Source organism: Abrus precatorius, unplaced genomic scaffold (assembly GCF_003935025.1).
Source record: "Abrus precatorius isolate BTA unplaced genomic scaffold, Abrus_2018 Scaffold4, whole genome shotgun sequence".
Classification (NCBI taxonomy): domain Eukaryota; kingdom Viridiplantae; phylum Streptophyta; class Magnoliopsida; order Fabales; family Fabaceae; genus Abrus; species Abrus precatorius.
The window spans coordinates 16,283,282-16,306,415 of record NW_020874384.1 but is presented as its reverse complement, the minus strand read 5'-3'; the positions used below and the strand labels follow the sequence as shown (position 1 = coordinate 16,306,415).

The 23,134-nt window shown below is 32.9% G+C and overlaps 2 protein-coding genes across 6 annotated transcripts; one reads left to right on the top strand and one right to left on the bottom strand.

Moving 5' to 3' along the window:
• The first annotated feature begins 1,864 nt into the window (after positions 1–1,864).
• Positions 1,865–9,872, top strand: LOC113865242 (plasma membrane ATPase 4). Of its 4 annotated transcripts, none has more exons than XM_027499663.1 (16): positions 1,865–2,069; positions 4,123–4,242; positions 4,331–4,567; positions 4,657–5,418; positions 5,693–5,815; positions 5,905–6,009; positions 6,104–6,248; positions 6,341–6,505; positions 6,654–6,892; positions 6,987–7,019; positions 7,124–7,205; positions 7,296–7,456; positions 7,545–7,718; positions 8,144–8,326; positions 8,427–8,608; positions 8,944–9,872. In XM_027499663.1, exons 1-16 carry the CDS (start codon positions 2,022–2,024, stop codon positions 9,038–9,040), a joined length of 2,856 nt encoding a protein of 951 aa, XP_027355464.1. In that variant the 5' UTR covers positions 1,865–2,021; the 3' UTR covers positions 9,041–9,872. The 4 variants fall into 4 exon arrangements, with proteins under 4 accessions (XP_027355464.1, XP_027355463.1, XP_027355465.1 ...); XM_027499662.1 differs by having other exon boundaries at positions 1,924–2,069; positions 6,341–6,524; positions 6,619–6,892; positions 8,944–9,368; XM_027499664.1 differs by having other exon boundaries at positions 1,924–2,069; positions 7,157–7,205; positions 8,944–9,367.
• A 1,000-nt stretch (positions 9,873–10,872) lies between these two features.
• On the bottom strand, positions 10,873–21,189 carry LOC113865018. 2 transcript variants are annotated; one of them, XR_003504949.1, is made up of 13 exons: positions 20,978–21,167; positions 18,930–18,978; positions 18,806–18,854; positions 17,850–17,920; positions 16,358–16,416; positions 16,124–16,216; positions 15,146–15,203; positions 14,823–14,959; positions 14,679–14,735; positions 12,573–12,670; positions 12,426–12,470; positions 12,293–12,333; positions 11,771–11,880 (listed from the first exon to the last, which is right to left on the bottom strand). XR_003504949.1 is itself a non-coding variant. In XM_027499328.1 (12 exons), exons 1-12 carry the CDS (start codon positions 21,005–21,007, stop codon positions 11,164–11,166), a joined length of 957 nt encoding a protein of 318 aa, XP_027355129.1. In that variant the 5' UTR covers positions 21,008–21,189; the 3' UTR covers positions 10,873–11,163. The 2 variants fall into 2 exon arrangements, 1 of the variants encoding a protein (XP_027355129.1); XM_027499328.1 differs by lacking the exons at positions 12,293–12,333; positions 12,426–12,470 and adding an exon at positions 10,873–11,234 and having other exon boundaries at positions 11,696–11,880; positions 20,978–21,189.
• Between the last annotated feature and the right edge of the window lie 1,945 nt (positions 21,190–23,134).

Below are 23,134 nucleotides of genomic sequence, written 5' to 3'. Positions count from 1 at the left end.
CACTGTGATCACTAATACTCGAGAATCGTTTAATGTATTTCACATTTGGAAAATATAACACGTAGCAAGTTTGGTTCGATTTTCTCGATTAGTAATTTACTTTTGATAAGCAAATTCATTTATAAAAGAGTTCCACTATATGAATAAAAAGGAAAGTTATGTGTGTTTAATTTTTTTATACGATCTTTTATATTTTAATTGAATTTGGTGTTGATATTTCATTTTTAACTAATTTATTATGTAGTGATTTTGATTGTATTAGTATTTTATAGATCAATAATAGTTTATTGGTCTTTCCATGCATGTTGCGTCAATGTTGAAATCCTAATAGAATATCATTTTGAAAAAACAGTTTATTCATTAAAATAATATATGATTCTGTCGTACTTTATGATAGATTAAGATGAGTATAAAGAAGATAAAAGTTATAAAAGATAGTTATAAATAGAATATAAAAAGTATAATTATTACTAAAAAGACAAGCTTGGTGGCGAAAATAACAGTTTCACCTGCACTAGTTACTGACTAGTACTACCTTTGAATTATGAAGATAATGTTGACTTTCTTTAGATAATTTATATTAAGGAAAATAATCCTTCGGACACTCAATTTTATCACGGCTGTTACACTGCCATCACATGTGGATTAGAGTATGAGATATGATACAGTTCTCATTTTGGAATGAGTGTCCAAATACAGTTCTTATTTTGTAATTTTAATGGGAAAGTTCCTGTCTTTGAAATAATCCGTCTTTAATTTTTTAATTAATTTAAAAAAATATTTATTAAATATACAATTATTTTTAAGTCTGTCATAAAATTTTTAGTTATATTTACATTTACTTAACTTACACTACAATTTATTTTTATTAATTTCGAGTGTTCGAAATGATCGTAAGTTTCTTGGTTTTAGTTTTACACTGTAAATAAATATGTGGTCAATTAAATCTGAATTTAATTGATTTAACTTAATTTTAAAATGCTTTAAACTTAATTTTCAAAAGTATATTTTATAATTTAATTATAAAATAAATTATTTTATTTGACTTCATTTTTTTTCCAAAAAAATCCATATAATAATTTTCATATTATCATTATCACCACTACTCTCAATATTGTTAATCATGATTGAAATTATTATGTTACTGTAACAATTATTAATTATTTTAATATTTTCATAATTATTATTTTATAACTATTTTTATTAAGTTGTTAATGTTATAGGTTAATTCGACATCTTTATTTGTATTGTCATTTTTACTATTATTATCGTAATAATTATTATCATCGATCATTTATTTCATTATTATTATGTTGTTTTCACTACCTTTATTTATTGCCATTATTATTGCTTTTACTGCCATCAATAAAAAATTATTGTTATCAAATAAGTTTAACTAAAATAATTATAAATAAAGCTTTAGTTTCAATTTAGGTATTAAAGTTTAAAAATATAACTAATTTAAACAGTTTTTAATTTAAACTAACAATCACTCCAAGTAACTTTTTGAAGCTTCGTTAGGTTAAGGTGGGAAATAACTTCAAATTTAACTATAAAAAAAGGTTCTATAAACAAAGCGAATTCAATATATAACATGCTAAGTTTATTAGTTAAGTAATGTGCTGGTAATATTTTAAAAAAAAAGTTTGGATAGATCAGTGCTAAATATTAAGAAATGAAAGTAGGTAAAACGAAGATGAATGTGATGTGAAAAACTAGTAAAAGTGTGATTACGTATGGAAATAGGAAGTGGATGGATGAGGGAAGAAGAGAGAGAGAGAGAGAGAGAGAGAGTGAAGGGTGATAGAATGGGTGAAGAAGTGGGTCAAAGAGGCATAAAAGCGTTGGGGTGTGGAACCCCACCACCATAAAATCGCATAAACCACACCTCTCACATAGGGGATATATATATAGCACCACACAGCACTGCACCCACTACCATCTTAATTTCTCCTTCTTCATAACACTTTTTCTATATAACCTTACTTCTGATTGCAACGCCACTCCATTTTTCTTCCAACATGGGCGGTATCAGCCTTGAGGAAATCAAAAACGAAAACGTCGATCTGGTATATTTTTCGTTTCTCTACCATTCTCCTTCTCTCTCTCTCTCTCTCTCTCTCTCTATCTATGTATATATAAATTATATGTCTGTCCTCAATTTTTTTCCTTTCCATAGAAATTCTTTACCAAAATTAGTTCCATTCCATCACTCAACACATTCACTTTGCGTTTCTCTTTTCATACTGGTTCGTTTCAGCAGTAACACGAACCAAGGTTAAGCTTCTCACGGCAAATAACTTCAAAATTATATTCGGAAATTGAAAATGCTTGATTCTACGAAAGTTATTGCACAATTTTGTCATAGAACTGTGCATATTCATCAAGTATTTTATTTTATTATTTTAAAATTCTCCAACAGAATTTTAGTAACTCTTTCGTACTCATTTCGTTCCGTGCTAAATAAGGGTCACAGTCATAATTCCTATTAAACAAAATTAAGAAATATGATGAATATTTTTTCAATAAAAATGTTGGTAAACTTGTTGTTGTAGTTGGACAATTAATAAAGAATAAAAAAATAATTATCAAGACATTAGAAAAGACAAAGGGAATATGAAAGTTTAATAACACCTGTTAACTGAGGAAAGACATGGCGTGGCCTTTTGCCGCGTGACCCGAATTTCCTTTTTGGTTACTACGCTAACAGTCCTTTTTCTCTTTCACGAATCTTTTTAGTTAAATTTTTTCATATATATTTTTATTGTATAACATTACGAGAGGAAAGATTAAAAAATATATTATTTAATTGATGAGTACTCTCTTGTATTTTTTTTTTGTTATCCCATTTCATCTCTCTCTGTAAGAGAGGTTTTGTGAGTCATTTTTAAGAAGTATTTAGTGTGAGAATTCATTTAATTTTCTAAATAATATTAAACTATGTTAACTCTTTATATTTTATATGGATATTTTTAAAAAAATTAAAAATATTTTTAACTATTTTTTATGAATGATAATCTAAGATTTTTACGAAAAAAAATTGTTGTAATATTCATGAAAATATTTAAAAATCCGTAAACATTATAATTTTCAAAAAACAAATCCATGTACCAAACATTGCGTAAAAGAAAATCAAGAATAAAAAAATAATTGATGAGGTATAATAGTAACTGTTTGATTTTGTATCTTATGGGTAGAACAGTAGAGTGCTACATAACATATCTGCGCCTGCAATTGCACGGAAAGAAACGAATCACGACAATTACTGCTTTCTTTACCAACCGCTCGTTTTTACGATTCCCTTAACGCACTTCTGACGCGTGTCCTCAAACCATTGACATTCCATTTCTATGCCCCTTTTTCTTTTGAAAAAAATAATGATTATTATAATTTTTTTAATATTCTTTAATCAAATCTATTTTTTTCTTTCTCGTAATTCATGATAACCTCTTTAATTTTAATAAATAAGCAATACTATAAACTCTTTAAGTTTTCCCTTTTACGTCCAAATTTTAAGCAAAAAAAAAATTGTTTATTAGACTAATTAAAATTAAATTAGCAACTTATGCTGTGTTATATAGAACCTCTCGATCGGTTTCCGCTGTCTTGCGTGGAATGCATCCGTCGTAGTAATTTTTAATGTACAGTTTGTCTGTTACTTTCTGTCATATTAAAAAATATTTATATTTATATGTTACCTTTAAAATTTTAAGATAATATTGGTTATTTTTTTTATCAGTTATTTTCTAATTTTGAAATTAAAATATTAATTAATAAGAAAGATAAAGATATGTAATGGAAAATTGTACGATAATTTTAATAGAAATGAAATCATTAGATTTTTTTAAAATTATGTATTGACAAAACAGGTAAAAAATAGAGGAATTACTATTCTAATTTAATTGCCTTTTATTTATTGAAGAGTTATATACCTAAATTTTATTCACCTAATTTATCTGTTGTCTTCCATTATTGTGGATCAAAATCTTACGTAGCACAGCACTGCTTGAATACCGGTGAATAAGCTAAGCAGATAAATATGACATAAGATAAAGTTGGTTGGTAGTTTTATGTAATTTTTGAGAAATAAGGAGGCACTGAAACGTGTGTGCCATTTCCCAGGAACGAATTCCAGTAGAGGAAGTGTTTGAACAGCTGAAATGTTCAAGAGCAGGCCTTTCATCGGACGAAGGAGCCAGTCGGCTTCAAGTTTTCGGGCCAAACAAATTGGAAGAGAAAAAGGTCACTTTTGTTTATCTCACACTGCATTTAATTTTTCGTACTTGATTGAGTTGTTTCATTAACATTATATTCTTGGTTTCATGAACAGGAGAGCAAGGTTTTGAAGTTCTTGGGTTTTATGTGGAACCCTTTATCATGGGTCATGGAAGCTGCTGCTATAATGGCCATTGCTTTGGCTAATGGTGGAGGAAGACCCCCAGATTGGCAAGACTTCGTTGGTATCATTGCTCTTTTGCTCATTAACTCCACAATCAGTTTCATTGAGGAAAACAATGCTGGCAATGCTGCTGCTGCACTCATGGCTGGTTTAGCTCCCAAGACCAAGGTCTAATCTTTATCTTTGCTTGATTCATGCACGTGCAAACTTGCATGCATGCATTGTTTGTGGTTATTGATGGTGGTTGTGTTTTGTAGGTTCTAAGAGATGGGCGATGGACTGAACAGGATGCTGCAATTTTGGTGCCAGGAGATATAATCAGCATTAAGCTTGGAGATATCATTCCTGCTGATGCACGTCTTCTGGAGGGCGATGCTTTGAGTGTTGATCAATCTGCTTTGACTGGTGAATCTCTTCCAGTGACAAAGAATCCATCTGATGAAGTGTTTTCTGGATCAACTGTTAAGAAAGGTGAGATAGAAGCTGTTGTGATTGCTACTGGGGTGCACACATTTTTTGGTAAAGCAGCTCATTTGGTGGACAGCACCAACCAAGTTGGGCACTTTCAGAAAGTCCTTACAGCAATTGGTAATTTCTGTATTTGCTCCATTGCTGTTGGGATAATCATTGAGCTCATAGTCATGTACCCAATACAGCACCGCAAGTATAGAGATGGAATTGACAATCTGTTGGTCCTATTGATTGGAGGGATTCCAATTGCTATGCCAACTGTTCTGTCTGTCACTATGGCTATTGGTTCTCACAGGCTTTCCCAGCAAGGTGCAATCACAAAGAGGATGACGGCTATTGAGGAAATGGCAGGGATGGATGTCCTTTGCAGTGACAAAACTGGGACTCTGACACTGAATAAGCTGACTGTTGATAAAAACTTGGTTGAGGTTTTTGCTAAGGGTGTTGAGAAGGAGTATGTGATCCTTCTTGCAGCAAGGGCTTCTAGGACCGAGAATCAGGATGCCATAGATGCTGCAATTGTTGGGATGCTTGCTGACCCAAAGGAGGTAAATGTGCCATAATGATCTCTTATATTATATACATAAGCAAATAATTATAATTGAATTAGATATCTACGAATATCTAAATTTTATATATAAGATCATTATGATATCACGAGTCAATGGTTACATTACTAAAATTACTTTTGATAAGAAGTTATTAAGGATATTATTTTACTAAATTTGATATCGTCGGATCTTGTCCTTGTATATATACATATATACAGTGAAATTGGGATGAAAGAAAAAAAAATTTAAACTTGTACTTTGAATTTGTCAGGCACGAGCTGGTATCAGGGAGGTTCATTTTCTTCCATTCAATCCGGTAGACAAGAGGACTGCTTTAACGTACATCGATTCTGATGGAAATTGGCATCGAGCTAGCAAAGGTGCTCCTGAGCAGGTGGATATTTGTTATGTTGGCACCATTTGGTTTTGTAGACTGTTTATGAAGATGTTAGATCACTAATCTATGCTTTTCTCCTGAATTAGATATTGAACCTCTGCAACTGCAAAGAGGATGTCAGAAAAAGGGTTCACTCAGTGATTGACAAGTTTGCTGAACGCGGCCTCCGTTCTTTGGCTGTTGCTAGACAGGTTAGCAAAACTCATAGTGACATTTCTAGTTTCTTCCAACCTATTGTTTGAATATCGTTCATATATCGCTGCCTGTATGGTCTGTCTATCACAGGAAGTACCTGAGAAAACAAAGGATAGTCCTGGTGCACCATGGCAATTTGTTGGTCTGCTACCACTGTTTGATCCTCCCAGGCACGATAGTGCAGAAACCATCACAAGAGCTCTGAACCTCGGTGTGAATGTTAAGATGATTACTGGTATGATTTAAGGTCTTACTTTCATGTAGTTCATATTTCATACATAAATGAAATTGTATAGTTTGAAATTGTTTGCGGGTTTCTTGTTCTAGGTGATCAGCTTGCCATTGCCAAGGAAACTGGCAGAAGGCTTGGGATGGGAACAAACATGTACCCATCTTCTTCATTGCTTGGCCAAAGTAAGGATGCTTCTGTTTCAGCTGTTCCTGTTGATGAGTTGATTGAGAAGGCTGATGGATTTGCTGGAGTATTTCCTGGTAGGGCCTTGTCCTTCTAATAAGAATAATGACAGTAGCATTAACCATTGCTTGTGGCTTTCAACTATTTCAAACATTCTTTACCTGTTCATGATTTAACAAATGAATAACACTTATAATCCTTTCTTCTCTTTCTCTGAAATGGTAGAACACAAATATGAAATTGTCAAGAGGCTGCAAGAGAGGAAGCACATATGTGGAATGACAGGTGACGGTGTCAATGATGCCCCTGCATTAAAGAAAGCAGATATTGGAATTGCTGTTGCTGACGCTACAGATGCTGCTAGAAGTGCTTCTGACATTGTCCTCACTGAACCTGGTCTGAGTGTCATTATTAGTGCAGTGCTCACCAGCAGGGCAATTTTCCAAAGGATGAAGAATTATACTGTTAGTTTCCTTGCTTACATGATTTAATTGCTGACTTTAATTTATAATATCTTAGCAATCTAAACTCAGAAATGTTGATTGTTGATTATGGCAGATATATGCTGTGTCAATCACCATTCGTATTGTGGTAAGTGCAGAAAAAACATGTTCACACCAAAAACGTGTCAACATTTGTACATACTTATATACATTGTTCACATAATTTATGTGCTCCATTCTTCTTTTTGACAGTTTGGTTTCCTGTTTATTGCATTGATTTGGAAGTTTGATTTTGCACCCTTCATGGTGTTGATCATTGCCATACTAAATGATGGTAAGATAATATTTGCATGACCTTCATGTTGTTCACTTTGACTATCTATGAAAATGTTTAATTTAATCTCTTTCACTCCTATACCTGTAGGTACCATTATGACAATATCCAAGGATAGAGTGAAACCATCTCCACAACCTGACAGCTGGAAACTGAGGGAGATATTTGCCACTGGCGTTGTGCTAGGTAGTTACTTGGCACTGATGACAGTAATATTTTTCTGGCTCATGAGGGATACCGACTTCTTCTCGGTAATAATCTATATTTACTGTTTATCGTAGAATTATCACCAAATGGTGAAAATTGTAAGAGCTAAGAGCACAACTTCCACTATTGCAGGACAAGTTTGGTGTGAGGTCTTTGAGGAAAAGCCCCGAAGAAATGATGGCAGCACTGTACCTACAAGTCAGTATTATAAGCCAGGCACTAATTTTTGTCACCAGGTCCCGCAGCTGGTCCTATGTTGAAAGACCTGGTCTTCTCCTACTTGGTGCTTTTATGATTGCACAATTGGTAAGCTTAGACCTGTTTTTCTCCTATCAAAACAACTTAGTATATATATATATATTTGTTTGTTAGTTTCTCTTCGCTTTTGCCTTTTTTATTGAAGCAGTGTCATTTAGTTTTGTCAAGAACCAGGTCCCCAATATCATGCGTGCTCGTCCCCCACTCTCCATATTCACCTTTCAAAATAAACAGCAAATTACTGATTAATTAATAACAGTTTTGTTAACAGTTATTGAGGATAGTTTTTAGCACCCAAAATATAAGTTATATATATATTCACAATATAATAATTACTTTTTTAATAAATTTTTTTTTAACACTTTTAATGGTTTAACTCGTCTATGGGGGGAATTTTAACATATTTCGTTATCTAAAACTAAAAGCTTTTGGCTTTCTTCTGTGGCAATAATAATTTGCTTCATGATTGACAGGTTGCAACTTTTCTAGCAGTATATGCTAATTGGGGCTTCGCTAGAATTAAGGGAATGGGATGGGGTTGGGCTGGTGTAATCTGGCTCTTCAGTTTAGTGACATATGTGCCTCTTGATATACTCAAATTCGCAATCCGCTATGTTCTGAGTGGGAAGGCTTGGGATAATCTTTTGGAGAACAAGGTATTGTCTTCTTTATTATTATTATTTTATTATTAGTTGCATTATCATCTTAATCTAAAAACATTAAGATTCAAAACCTGTTTATGCTTTGCGATGTCAGACTGCCTTCACTACAAAGAAAGACTACGGCAAAGAAGAAAGGGAAGCACAATGGGCAGCTGCACAGAGAACTCTACATGGTCTTCAGCCACCTGAAACAACCAACCTTTTCAATGACAAGAACAGCTACCGGGAACTTTCAGAGATTGCTGAGCAAGCCAAGAGACGTGCTGAGGTTGCAAGGTAAGCCATTGATTTTACTTGTATTGTGTGCAATCGAGTTTGCATCCCAAAGCATTCATGAAGTGGTAACTTTATTGTTTTTGCTAAGTATGTTTAAACGTGATAATTTTGTATTATAATAACATAACATCTAATATTACTAATACATTCTTCGTAAGATTTCTAATAAAAATCTTGTATTTATTTATTTCTTATTTGGTTCCCTCTAGGATAATGGATAGAAAAACCGCTACAATATCAACAATGACCTTCATACACTCTAAATTATTCATATATTATTGAATAAATAATATACACGGTAGTGTCTTAACAGAGATTTTTAAATTTGTTCACAGGCTCAGGGAGCTTCATACTCTGAAGGGACATGTTGAGTCAGTGGTGAAGCTGAAGGGACTTGACATCGATACAATTCAACAGCATTATACAGTTTAATTAAGGAGCTTGGACAACTTTCAAGAAGAACATGCTTCGGTGCTTGTCCGAGAACAAAAACAGCAACATAATGAAGACCTAAGTTACTCCGTGTTTTAGATTAGGATGAAGGTCCTTTGGTGAAAATTTGACTGGTTATTCCTCTATTCCATCTATTTTAGTAGCTGGAAGAGATGCTATTCTCTTTAGGTACCAAATAACATGGTTGATAGGATTTACTTGCGTCTTTTTTTGCGAACGTTAATGATATTAAGGTCACTTTAAAGCCCTATATATTTTTTTCTCTGAACAAAAATCTCAATATATTTTTTATCTTGATTAATGTTGCTAAATGCTGAATTCAATCTTCGTGTCCTTTTTCTACATCCGTTCGTGTCCAGCCCAAAAAAGACAACATCGTGTGAATTTGTGTCAGTAATGGATCCAGCAACTGGTGGATAGATGCAGAAAAAATGGAAGCACTCCGAAATTAAACTGAAAAAAGGGTCACGCGTGATCTTTATCCTTGTTTCTCGTTTTGAGTTCAACCAATGGGTGGAAAAATGGATGCTGTGTTGTTGGATGAAAACATGTTCACAGGGACATGACAATAGACAAATTACTGATTTTCAGGAAGTCGATAAATATCTCGTCTTGATAAAAAAAAGCTGATATTCCTGATACAGCAATTAGATCTTTAATGGTGACGTCATGTGCATTGAACTTTGCTAATTTGAAATAAGGACGAGCTCCAGTATTTTTTTTTTTTCACCTTTTTCTTGGGTTAACTGTATGGTTTGTCCAAAGCCGAGTGAATGTTCAAAAAGTTAAATAACACTCATATACTTCTTGCAACAAATTTTAGAAATTTTTTTATTTTTACCTTTTCTATCACACCTGTGTAAAACTCTCCTAATTATAGAAATGTTGGCATAAAATTTCTCAAAAAGTTCAAGAATAAATCCCATACAAATGGTATCCAGCTAAGTTTTACAAGGGATTACAATGTTCTCCTAATCTTTGAAATACTATTAAAAATAGTCATTATTAGCACTTAGCTGTATGGTATACATCGAGTGGTGGATAAACCCACCAGCAGTATGATCCTTCATCCTTCTATGACTGCTTATAGCTGTAGCACTTTTTCAAATAACAATTTTCTTCTAGATTCTTAACAGATAATTTTGGTGCTGTGCAGAGCACTAACGCACGTCGTTTTTTGGGTATAAAGTTGCCCTCAATAATTACAACTATTTGTTGCGCTATTTGAAGATAAGAGATTCCGAAGGAATAAAGTGATAGTTTCCCGATTCTGATATCTACCCACTGAGGATTTTCAGAAACGCAAATCTATTCCAACTGTACCATCTACAACCATGTATCATGTGCGTTCCGAATATGTGCTTACCAATTTTTCTTTATGCGTGCCGAAATTACCAATTAAAAGAAGAAAAATGTGAACAACCCTTTTTTTTAACATATCCGTCACTGTTAACTAAAAATATTAAAAATTACAAAAATTATCTGAATTTCACTCTTTCTCACTTCTAAATTAATATTTTTCTCACATTTTTTTAATTTTCAACTAATAATAAAAAATGTTAGAAAAAAATGTTAAAAAATACATTCCTAACATTCCTCTTAAAAGAATTATCAAGTTGAGTACAAAACCGTTCTCTCAAGCCAACACCACAAAGCCATCGAAACCTCAAGTGCACTTAACCCACAAGTATAGCACTCGACGGCATTTAGGTTAAAACGAAATACCATTCATTATAATCCCAAATCTAAATAATTACAGATGGTCATTCGTCCATACTAACCACTTTTGACTTATCATGTAAAAAAGAGAACCAATCATATGAAACCAAATTACATGTATATTGAATTATGAAGTAAAGATGAATGAAAACAGTTGGAACTTGGCATGGATGTAGAACTCGTAAAAATGATATAAGAAATCAGAGTAGGTATTGAGCCAAAATACAAATGGAGTAGGACAATAGTACATAAAAATGTGTTCAACCTATGACCAATTTTGCTAGGTAACAATTCTAAAGCTATTTTTTCTAACATTTAACAGCTCTACCAAGAATTTTTACAGATGAATCTAGACTGCAGCAAGGGCAAGGCGAGGCGAGGCTCTAGGTGGGGGCTCTTTGATGATATATCTGCTGAAGCGCTTGCGGGAGATTTAATACAATCTCTGCATATGCTGGGATGGGAAACAAAATATAAAATCAGTTGCAAGAGAACTATCAGTAGAGCAACGCAGAAACACATACCACAGTCAAATGAACAGGGAAGCAGGCTTGTAAAATAAACTTGGGGAAACTTCATAAAAAATACTTGCTAATTTTAAAATCCAAATTCACAGGTATGACAGCTTCACCAAGCAGCACACATCCCATTAGGACGTGATTATAGACCATCTGCTGATGACGAAATAGTAAAAAACAATAATGTTCTTAGAAATTAACCAAGGGGTTGCCTGTTTTGTGTCCATGGAATATTGTATGAAATTAACAAATACACCATATTAAATGTTTTGAATTACTTAAAGCAAGCTTTGAATGACTTCTGCATTAATTATATTATAAACACTTTCTTTTCAAACAAAATTTCCATTTTCACTTCTTATCATGTGCTCATTAACCAAAGCAATATAACTTCTACCTTCTGGCAGACTCATGGTTCGTAAGGCATCTTCCGCATAGGTTAGGCGAATTGGATCAGGATGACTTCCAGAGTGTCCATCTTCCTTTGATGTTTTTTTCTTAAACATTGGCCAGGCTAGAACACTGATTCGAGTTGGAAGCACTGAAATGAGATCTGCATATCGAAGACCAACTGTCACCTTGCTGCAAAAGAAGAAAGACTTGTTGAGCACAGAATATGTTTTAAGCTTTCACTTTATTTTTTCTCTCTTGCATATCTATTCAATTGCATTGAGAGGAACTAAGGTTAGAGGTTAATAATTTTTTAACAATAAAATCCCGATACACAGAAAGAAATGTTAATAATAAATTTAAAAAATAAACAAATGAACTATTCATAGTCAAGATACAAACAAAACAAAATTGTCTAACTAAGAATCCTCTTTTTATACAAGCCATTTCTACCAACACCCCACACCCCAAGCCACTTGGCCAAAATTTTCAGCTTGACTTGGCATTGACAAGATTGCTTAAGAGCATATTTGTAACTCAATTCTGGATCAGTTATTTTTATATCAAGGTTAACCAAATGCATAAATTTCAGTATAAAAAACACCATTAACGTCCATTCTTTTAGCATTGAAAGCTGCAGCACACCTGACTTCAACTTAGTCACCTTTTACTTTTAGCATCAGATCACAAATTAGAATGTCCCAAAAAACAAGAAATGGATAGAGAAAAGAACACACCAGCACCAAGTATAAATCTTGCTTCACCATCTGACTTCACCTTAACTAACATTTCATTTGATTATTCAAACATTCTGAAATAGCCTCCAAATATAACACTTATTGCAGTGGGAGAAGAAAAATTTAAAGGGTAACCATGATACTAACCAGTCAAAATCATCCAACACGAATTCAATCATATGGTAGGGAAGGCTATGATACAGCTCTCCGATTTGATTTCCATATAGTTCTTTTATAAGTCTGACCTGTACAATATTCATAAGAGACAAAAAGCTAAATGTATTGTTAATCATAAATAAGCACACTGGTATAACCATATGGTTCTTATCATCAAGAAGATTTATTGAATTTCCAAATATGAATGATAAATATATTCCATAGGTAAACTAGCCATATATAAGCCTATAACCTCATGTTTGAAATATACTTAGGCTGTTTGGTAAAACAAGCTGAAAGCGAACAATTAGCTAAAAGCTTATAACTGCATACGTAGCTCATGAAATTAAAAGTGTTTGACAAACTAATTGTGCAACTAACTAATTTGTGTTAAATGACTTAAAAAGATATGCAATATTATATTAATATAATATTAAAATTAAATATCACTTATTTTATTTATTTACTATCAATCAATTAATTAAATAAAAAATAGATTTTATCTTCATATATATTTTGAACATAAAATATTCTAAGCTATATTTTTTTTAATATAAAATACATTTGAATTGAAAAGACAAGGGAGTAAACAAAAAAAAATAGAAAAAAAAAAGAATTAGACTGTGAAAGTGAAGAAAACAAAAAGACAATAAAATTAATGTATGTACACATGATCTTAATTGTGTGAAGAGAAAGTTGTCTTTTTTAAAAAAAATGAAGGGTAAAAATGTATTAGAAATATTTTGAATAACTAACTTTCAAAAGTTACAAGCTTCTCTTATTTTTTATCTATCAAACAGTTCTACAAGCTTATTGACCAAGTTAATAAATTACAAACTCTTAAATAAGTTACAAACTACCTTTGCTAAACATAACCTTAGTACGGTAAATATCTAATCTTAATAGAAGGAACAGATAATAAAAGCAATAGAGAAAAAAATTCTTTTAATTAAACCATTTAGTGGAGCACAGATCAAATTCTTATGCACACCCAACTTTTGACACACCATAGACTATAAACGCAGGCCTCGTTGAATTCCATTCCTCCTCACATACAGTTAAGAGCCAAAACGCACATGATATTATTTGCATTTCTATCTTCATGTAGTTGGACAGTTTACATAATTTAAACACCATACAAGCCTTTTGCATTGCCATTTTGAAAAAAAACTATAAGTGCAGACCCTATTCAATTCATCCCTCCTCACATATGCCAAGGGCCAAAAGACATGGAACTTTGCATCCACAATGTCAAGTAATGGGACAGTTTACATATTTAAGGGTAGTCGCATGATAAAATTTATACTAAAGAGACAGGATGTGATAAGCTTATAGAATAAGCTTATATCATACCAAGTTAATTAAGCAAACACCAGAAATAAAATAGGATAAGAAAAGTTACCCTATTGTGTTCTTTTATCCTGCCTACCTTACAGGCCCTAAACAACGTTCAAGCTTTTACTAGTGATGTTTTGAATAAACACCCATTTGTACATTAAGAAAGAAATGCATCCTTGAAAATTGACTTTTAGCTCTTCTATGCACAACAGAAATGTCCTTGCCAAACAAAAAAAAAAAAAAACTAAACTGAAATGTTAGCATTAGCCCCTATTTAAATATTCTTAAATGGCATTGGCAAATGAACTGCAACCTGAAACAAACACTTCAACAAATTTCCAAAAAACAGAAAAATTCCATGCGTACAGTACACCCCTGATTGATGCAGGAGATGGTGTTTTGAGAATCCAAACTACCGAGGACATGTCATTTAGTAACAGCATATTACATGTCACAAGTATATAAATATATTTCACTGGAAGTCCAGCTGATACAGGTAAACCAAATGTTAATAAATTGCTTCAGGACATTCGGGAACAGGCAAACTAGTCAGAAAGTACTTGATTGAATATGTTTTGGAATTATTCTTTCATTCACATATTTAGGTTATTAATTCTTCCATAACAGAAGTATGATTGTATAAGTAAACTTTTATTACCCAATGCATCACAGCAACTTCATGTGGATTATGAAGACAATATATTGTTATTCCAAAAGAAAAAACATTATCATTAATGATTACATACATGGGCAGTCTACCTGTTCCCGTCTGTCTACATAAGCCTGCAACAGATCTCCAACATGATCTATGAATTTCTGAAAGCCAACCAATAAAACAATTATTAGAAAAAAAAAATTGAAACAAACATGGTGTAAAGGCGATACATACAAAAGTGACTTTACCATTGCATTGGATGAAAGGAGATCATTTTCTGTTTCATGTATTGGCAGGAAAAATGGAACTGTGTGTTCAAGGACAGTCATCTTTTCAAGAAATGATTTACTCTCCAGTACACAATGGTAAAATTCACAAGGTTCACCTGGCAATAAGGGAACAGGCTTTATCATTTATCATCAACTAATGGCAAAGGCAAAGACAAGATAATGAGGCAAAAGGAAAAAAAATCCAGCCCCCATCTTGTGATTTATAATGTCATCTCAAGTTAAATAAATAAGTGTTCGTGAATAAGCAAGTCAAGAGGAATTTAGTTCCAAATTAGAATTACCAGCAAAAGATGTCTCATACTGAATACCAATTCTTGCCCCTTCCAAACAGCAAATCACCTGCTTCCAAATACACAACCAAAAGACTACCTGATCATGAAGTTAATGCACAAAATAACAACTAATCCAAGTACAGCAGTAAACACCTAGACATACCAAATTTTTTTAATACATGTTTTTTGGAGGGGGGAGATTAAAAATTTTAGAGCAAACAAGTTCAATTAGCAGAAAGATAAAAATGAAACTCAAGATAGGACAAGAAACATGAGAAAAAAAAAGGAATATAGCAAGGTTGCCCATCACTCTAGTGGGATAAGGCTTGGTTGTTGTTGTGTAGCAAAGTTGCCAATCACTCTAGACATCAGAAATGCAACTCCCTTGAAACAGCCATGAGCATAATAACAATGATGAGTCATAAATAAAATCCAATCCCATAACAAGTTAAAAGAGACACCTATACAGATATAAGCACTCTACTCCATCTAAATGCACCATTTGATTGCAGAAAACAGTTTCTAAACAATACTATCACTTCCTAGCATTATATACCAACACATTTTTTGGCAAGTAGAAAAGAGAAACTGGAACCCACAAACATTCAGATCAACATTTCTTAATGTCCAATATGAAAACCTACAGTCCAATCAACCCATAGTTCATACATCATTAAACCCTTGAGCAGCCATAGGTAATATTAGTGTCATGAAGCATCCATATAATCAAGGATCAATATTCACATAAAAAACTCCTCTTCAGCACTTCCTACATTTTATGTCTCTCCTTGCAGGAATGAAATATGCATTACATAAATCCCAAATTATAATCCTCTACCTCATCTAATCTGCCTATCTTTTCTTCTTAAGCAACTGTCTAGAATCTTTTAAACATACACTTAATGGCAAGTATAATCTGCTATTACTGAAAAATAGCTGGACATTTGCAATGAAGTGTTCAAGCAGGTGTCGTCATACAATATTTACCTTATTTCCAATTTTATAGGTAATTTTTTCCTGAGGACATGCCAATATGTCAGCATCCCCAGGCATTGCTTTTCTGTCTGCCTCCATATGCACCTGACAGAAACATAATTTAATGTATCAATCATTATTATCAATGTAAATAGGGTAACTTAAAACCAACTGATAATTACAGAGACCATTAAGGTCAAATATCAGAACACGAGTGAAGTAAGGTAGCTATCACATAACCAATACCCGCTCTCTTATTGTAGCTAGTAGACCATCATTCCACTGTTCCCCATCTAAACATACCTCTACAAAAAAAAAAAAAAAAGGTGGTATGAGAAACATTTCTGGGCATCTCTAAAATTAAATGAACAAGACAAGTAGGTCAGCATTTCAGACGTTACAAAACCAAAAGTATAGGTTCATCTAGTCAACCAAGATTCACATCTAAAGAATCTTCCCCTATTAAAATCATTTAGATTATACAATGTTTCTTCTTTGTTTAATTCCCTTTCCTTATTCCAGACAAAAATGGCCCTGATATTTATTCTACATGATGAGCAAATATCAACAGCAGTAACATTTTTTATTTTATTTGGGTCCAGTGCTATTCTTGCCAGTATAAAATATACTGTGGACATTCTGACATTCAAACAGTATTTCAACCAATACATGACACTCAAAAGATCAATTTATGATTTTTGTTTAATTAAAAGAATCTTATTTTGCTATTTATATTCAATGTTTTATTGGATTCCCTGTATCAACCAACCCAACCAGTACATTGTCTCCTCTGGCACACAGGGCCATACATATAAGATAATATGAACCTTTTTTTTCCCAGATGATATAGGCAACGTCACTCTGATCCTCCAAAGAAAGCTGACATCAATTTAGCTCCCCAAACAAAAAGTGACATCAAAGTGTCAACCTTCTGAGTAAGGATTATGAGAACACTGTTAACAGCGCATCTGATTTAGAGACTAAATTGATGCCACAATCTATGATTGGGGACTAAATTCATGCTACTTTATGATACAAGGACTAGATCACTGTCAAATTTATTTGGAGGACCAAATAAATAGCACTTTCTATGACTCGGGCTAAATTAATGTCAACACTCTTCAGAAGAACAATTTGATATCACCCTGGGGGCATAAAAATAGATCGGTGGCCTATATGACATCCTATGATCGTATGATAAAGAAAACACCCATCTTTGGAGCATTAATTATGCTAAAAACAAGCTTGATTAAGTGAATATCAATGCACCAGTAATCCAGACAACAGAAGCCAGTAAAATATCCGTCAAAAAAGTGTCACATTATGCTGGATAGAATCTCAAGAGATACCTAAGCTATATTTAGTAAAAATCCATTTACTATTAATACTATCTGACTAAAGTGCTGCCCCTGCTGAATTACAATGTACATTCACAATATTAGGAAACAAATTATCATTTAATCATTTGCTTATAGTATATCTCTTACCATCAAAACTAAAATCAGAGTATTTATATGAAAAAAGATTGGATGGAAAGATGAATGGATGGAAACACTCGTAAGCAGTTATGCATCCATGTAAACAAAATGAATTGGAAATTGCATTATAAATGAAATAAATTAATTAACTAAAAGGTTGAAAAAAGGAAAGTTGTCAAGAGTAAAGAATCCTATCAGGCTAGACTAAGTCCGCCAAGGGAAGTAAAAAATTTATCAACCAAGATCAAAGTAAAACATACCTTCAGTTTGAGAAGCTCGTGCAGCTTCAAACTCTTTCTGTAGACGCTCAAATATTATCTTGTCAGAATCCCTATAAACCCAGTAAATATCCAAAAAAAAAAAAAATATTGTTACTACAGCATACCCACAATTAATGGACATTCAAAAACAATAATCTTCAATTTAGGCATCCACATATAATGCAATCAGATCACCAAGGAAAAGAGGAGAACTAAAAATCTCAAATTGACCAAATAACCCTTCATTGTATATGAAGCAGTTTCAAAAACATGCCTATAAAAAAGGGGGGGGAAGATCTTTCTATTAATGTGGAATTGGAATTGTGACACCTACATCACAGCACAACGAAATCTGACTTTGTATACTGGCCATAATTATCAGTCCAGGATAGCAAGGTTTAAAAGCAAGGCCCCAAAAACATTATAACGAGATAGCACACTATAGTGATATAGGTACAAGATATAAAAATTTATGTAACAGCAATACATACACAAATGCTCAAAAACTTAAAAATACCCAAGTTAAAAGAAACAAAAGTAGAAGAGAACACAGTAGAGAAAGATTTAACTTGAAAGACCTGTTTAAGAATGTGGAATCTGCTGCAACAAAGGTCCAAATGAAACAAACAGAACAAAAGGATGCAACAGTAACTGAGGTTTGAGAAAGGGGACAAAACAGAACAGGCCACAGAGATCACAGGTTGGCCAGAGAAAGCTAGAATAAACAGGAAATACTGCTGCTGGGTGTGGTTTGTCCAGATGCAGGAGAGTGTCAAGCTGTGGGAAAATTTACTGTGCATATTAATTTGTGTGATTGTCACATTTTCATGGAGCACTACTGATGACTTCTTGTTCTATATATATTAATTTGCAGTTTAAGCAGGTGCACACTGATGACTTTTAATGAGAAATTAAACTAGAGAAAAAAGAGACATGCATCTTGAAGAGCTTTTTACCTAGAAAGGCGCTCTGTCAAATCTCCATGCCTTTTAAGCAAACTTCCAACTGTCATGGACAGAACAGAATAACTTCTATGTTATCCAGAAAATGGAAGCAACACTGACAAGATTATTGACTTACATCTAGCTCGTGTATTCTCCAATCGATTATCATCATCTTGCATAAAATTCTGATGAAAAGAGAGAATCCAAATATGGTTTCAGCAAAGATATATCATTTAATAATACATATCAAGATAGAAATATGAAACTTGCATAAATTTCAAATCTTTTAACTAAAAATATTGGACAAGCCAAAAATGCACACAAACATCATAAAAAATTTATTGTCAAATAATCAAAAGGAGAAAGGAATTGTTCTTACTATATCAAATCTATAAACAGCCCAACTCATGACACGCAATGTTCATAATTCGCTATTTTGTTTTCCAATTGATCTATTAAGGCAAAGTGCTAATGCAAAGGTAAACATTCCCCACACCCTGCCCCAAAAAATAAATAAAAAATAAAACTTATACATGGTCAATCAAGGCCAATGCAATCAATGGCGCTTTTCATTTCAGTCTGCCATACCATAGTAATCAATCCCAAATGGTTGTGCAGAACAGCCAACCCCAAAAATGGTATAGTGGGTAGCAGAATGACTTCTATTTTGAAGTTTTAAGATACACATCACATAACTTTTACAACACAGTGTGTGTGTGTGCCCATCTTAAAATTTAAAAAAACTAAAATTAAAGACTTAGTCATATTTAGTGATTAAAAGTCAGAATATAAGAACTAAACACATCGATAAAACAAATTCAAGAAATCAAACAATTTTAAGCCTCTCCACAGCGGTGTTTGATGTTGTTCCTTGTATCTGAGTAGATGAAGCCATGAGTGTTTCAGACTTTTAGAGAGGTTGAAGGACAGAACAACGAAGAAAGAAAACAAGAACAAGGCTGAAATGGCTACAGGCAAGCCAGACAGTGAAGAACGCGCCAGAAAATGGCCAGAACAGAGATGAGTGGGTCTTCTTCAGAGATGGTGTGTACTGCTAGAAACTGGCCACAAATGAAGTGTGCAGCCAGATTCTGACTGGAAATGAAGTGTCACTGGATTCTGGGTAGAACTTGATGTGTGCCACAAGGAAACTCACTAGAGAGAGACGGGCCTCTTTCAAAGATAGCGAGGGTAGGGCTTCAGATGTGGAGAGCACATATACCTAAGGCTATATCAGACCTGGTTAAATGAAACAGATTTTCTAATGTGTTTTCAATGGCACACAATAAAAAATCAATAAATAGTAAGTTTTAATTGAAAATTTTAGCATTTAATGTTATCAATGCATTGAATCATCTGATTTCCAATAAAATTTTACTATGTATAGGTTACATTAGAAAACCCATAGACAAAAAAGAGGTAAAATCCCAAGATTGCCCACCGCCTTAAACAACTTTAAAATTTAAATGGCATGAAGAAAGGTCAGAAAGGGCTTTTATGCCCTATGCAGAAATAGAGGCAAGATGACACCAACATCCCACTAAAGCAGCCACTATTTGCACTGCTCCAGGTATGACAGTGTAGTACTCAACAACAAGGGAGATTGGAGCAGCAGAGGGCTGCTAGTGCTACACTCCGCAAAAATACTATACTTTCATCATTTCCTTTTTGTTTACGACTCCAAAGAACAGGGTGATAAACTTGAAAACAACAGATATATCATTTCGTTTTCATGTAACATCAATAAACCGAATCATGATATTGCAGTCTGATAGCATTGAGTTGTTGCCCTCATCTAAATGGTTTCATGCCTTCTTCTCATGGAGAAAGGGGAACCCCAGTTAATCTGAGTTTAGTTTGGCTTGCAATATCAAATTATCCTCATGTGCAACCATCTTAGCAGTAACTCATAACGCACTTCTCAGAAAAAGCGATTAGTGATACTAGTTACCAAAGAAAAAAATCCATCCCCCCGAATGCATCAATTCGTTCTCAACATTTTCCTAATCTCTTATCAGTTCTTTCATAACCTTTTGCTTAAAGTGAAACAGCAGTTATCATCTCGCAATCTCTAACAAAATTTAAAAAATAAAAAATAAATAACTGAAAACAAAATTGACGAATAATTTACAATTATAAGTAAAAAAAAAAACAGAAAATAAATGTGCCGAAGGAAGGGGTCACCTCTTGGTGTGTGAACTGCGGAATGCTCATCGGTGAGCGACCAATACAGTCCAGAATAAGGTGGTCGCTACTGTGAGGAACTTGCCACTGGGTTCAATTCTGCAGATTTGTGTGTCAGCGGCGCACAATAATGGAGATTGCAGAATTAGGGTTCGCAATAAAAATACGAGCAGTAACGCTCTCGCGCTCACGCTTCCCCCACTCAGAAGAATAATCAAAATTGCAATCGAAATTGCTTTATCTCTTCTCTGTAATTTTTTGGGCCAAATTTTTTATCGCCTGATTTTTAATTCGTCAATCTTTTTCATAGGATAACTTTCAAAAAAATATTTTTTCATTTTATAATAATTTAAAATAAATCGTAAATTTTGAGATTAACAATTTAAACTAAACATAACCCAAGCAACTTATCCAAACACATCCTGGACCATGGTTATTACCCTTCCTTTTTAAAAAATTTCAAGATTATGCAAAAATTAAAATTTTTTGTCATATTCTTAGTTTAAATAGTCAATCATTAAATTTTTAACAACATAAGTAGTTGATGAAATTTTACGCGTGACACGCATATGCTATCTAGTCTCAAAACTCTAAGCAAAAATGTTGATAAGTTTTTTTAAGGATTTTTCTTATTATTATTCATTATGAAGAAGGTAGAACGAGAAAGATAAAATGTATAGTAGAAATATAAAATTAGGAAACTTTTTAATGTCATTTGTATTTTTTTTTTTTTTTCAAACATTTGGAATATCAGGTGCATGTCGTATACAGTTTTTGTTTTGTTTTTCAAATAGATTAATGATGTAATAAATGTACCTTTTTGTTAAAATAAAAAACAACATAACAAAAAACTAGTATCTACATTGAGCAACGTTGAAGTATCAATTAACAATGGATTGTCATGCCACATCATACTTCATTAGATGATTCCCACTATATACAAGGAACTTGATGGTGCAAATAATGGGGTGATGTTTGTGAAAATTTGAAGCATCTCCTTAGATTAAAGACATAGCCTCCTTATAATATGAGAAACAAAATACACCATGCAATCTCACTCCACGCAACCTACAAACCCTTTTTAATTGTCATAAGTTTAACATGAATGTTTCATAAGGATAACTTATCAAATTTACGATTAGGAACTACCAAAAAAGTTAATAATAATGTCTAAAGATAACTCGGTACATCAAGCCTGTGATGTTTCAATTCTTCAAAAACACATACTAAAAAGAATAACATTATATTTAATTTAAGATTAAATAACACTAAAAAAATTATATATATGTATGTATATCTATACATCGTTACCAATGGATTTGTAAAAATAATTAAGATTTATAAATGTTCTCCGCACAAATAATACTATATTTATTGAATTTTAATTGAAAAAAATACTGTTGGTACATAATATTGTTAATTTAAAGTGGAAGGGGTAATCTCTAGTTATGAGTAATTATTATTAATATATAAGTGTCTTTAATTTCCAACTCTAAAGAAAAGAAAATGATACATGACACATTCAAAGAAAGGCATGTTTGCTCCTTCAACCAAAGACAAGGTTTTAATATCCAAAATGTACATTTAACAGTGCATTAAAAACCACCTCAATCCTAAATACCAAACACAGACCAAACTAAAAACAATCCAAACAGTGTTCTGTGTATTTTAACTCTTATTGTTCTTAACTATGTTAAAGTGAATAAGGAAATGATCCTTTGGGGAAGGCTACCCTTGTTGAGGCCACCCGTAACAGTTCACGATTCAGCCAAATATTATAATAAATGTGGTAAGAGAATATAATCTAATCCAATGTTATATTTATGAAGCTATTAAAATGACACAAATAGTCAATCTAGTAAGACTTCCTCAATTGAATAGATTAATTATTGACGGGATTTCATTACAACGTTGCCTTCTGCATGAAGGACGTCATTTTCTTAGTAGCCATAACAAACCATAAGATCTTCTATAAAGACTTGCTCATGTCATCTTCCAAACTTTACAGTAATTTTGATTATGCAAATTTTACGGATTTGGATCTTCTTTTTCTGTTATGCCAGTGACTGCACATTCAATTTTATTTTAAGTAGAGTCACATTTTTAAACTTCTAATTGGCAACTCTGTTTTAAAAATTGAGAATTGGCAATGTTAAT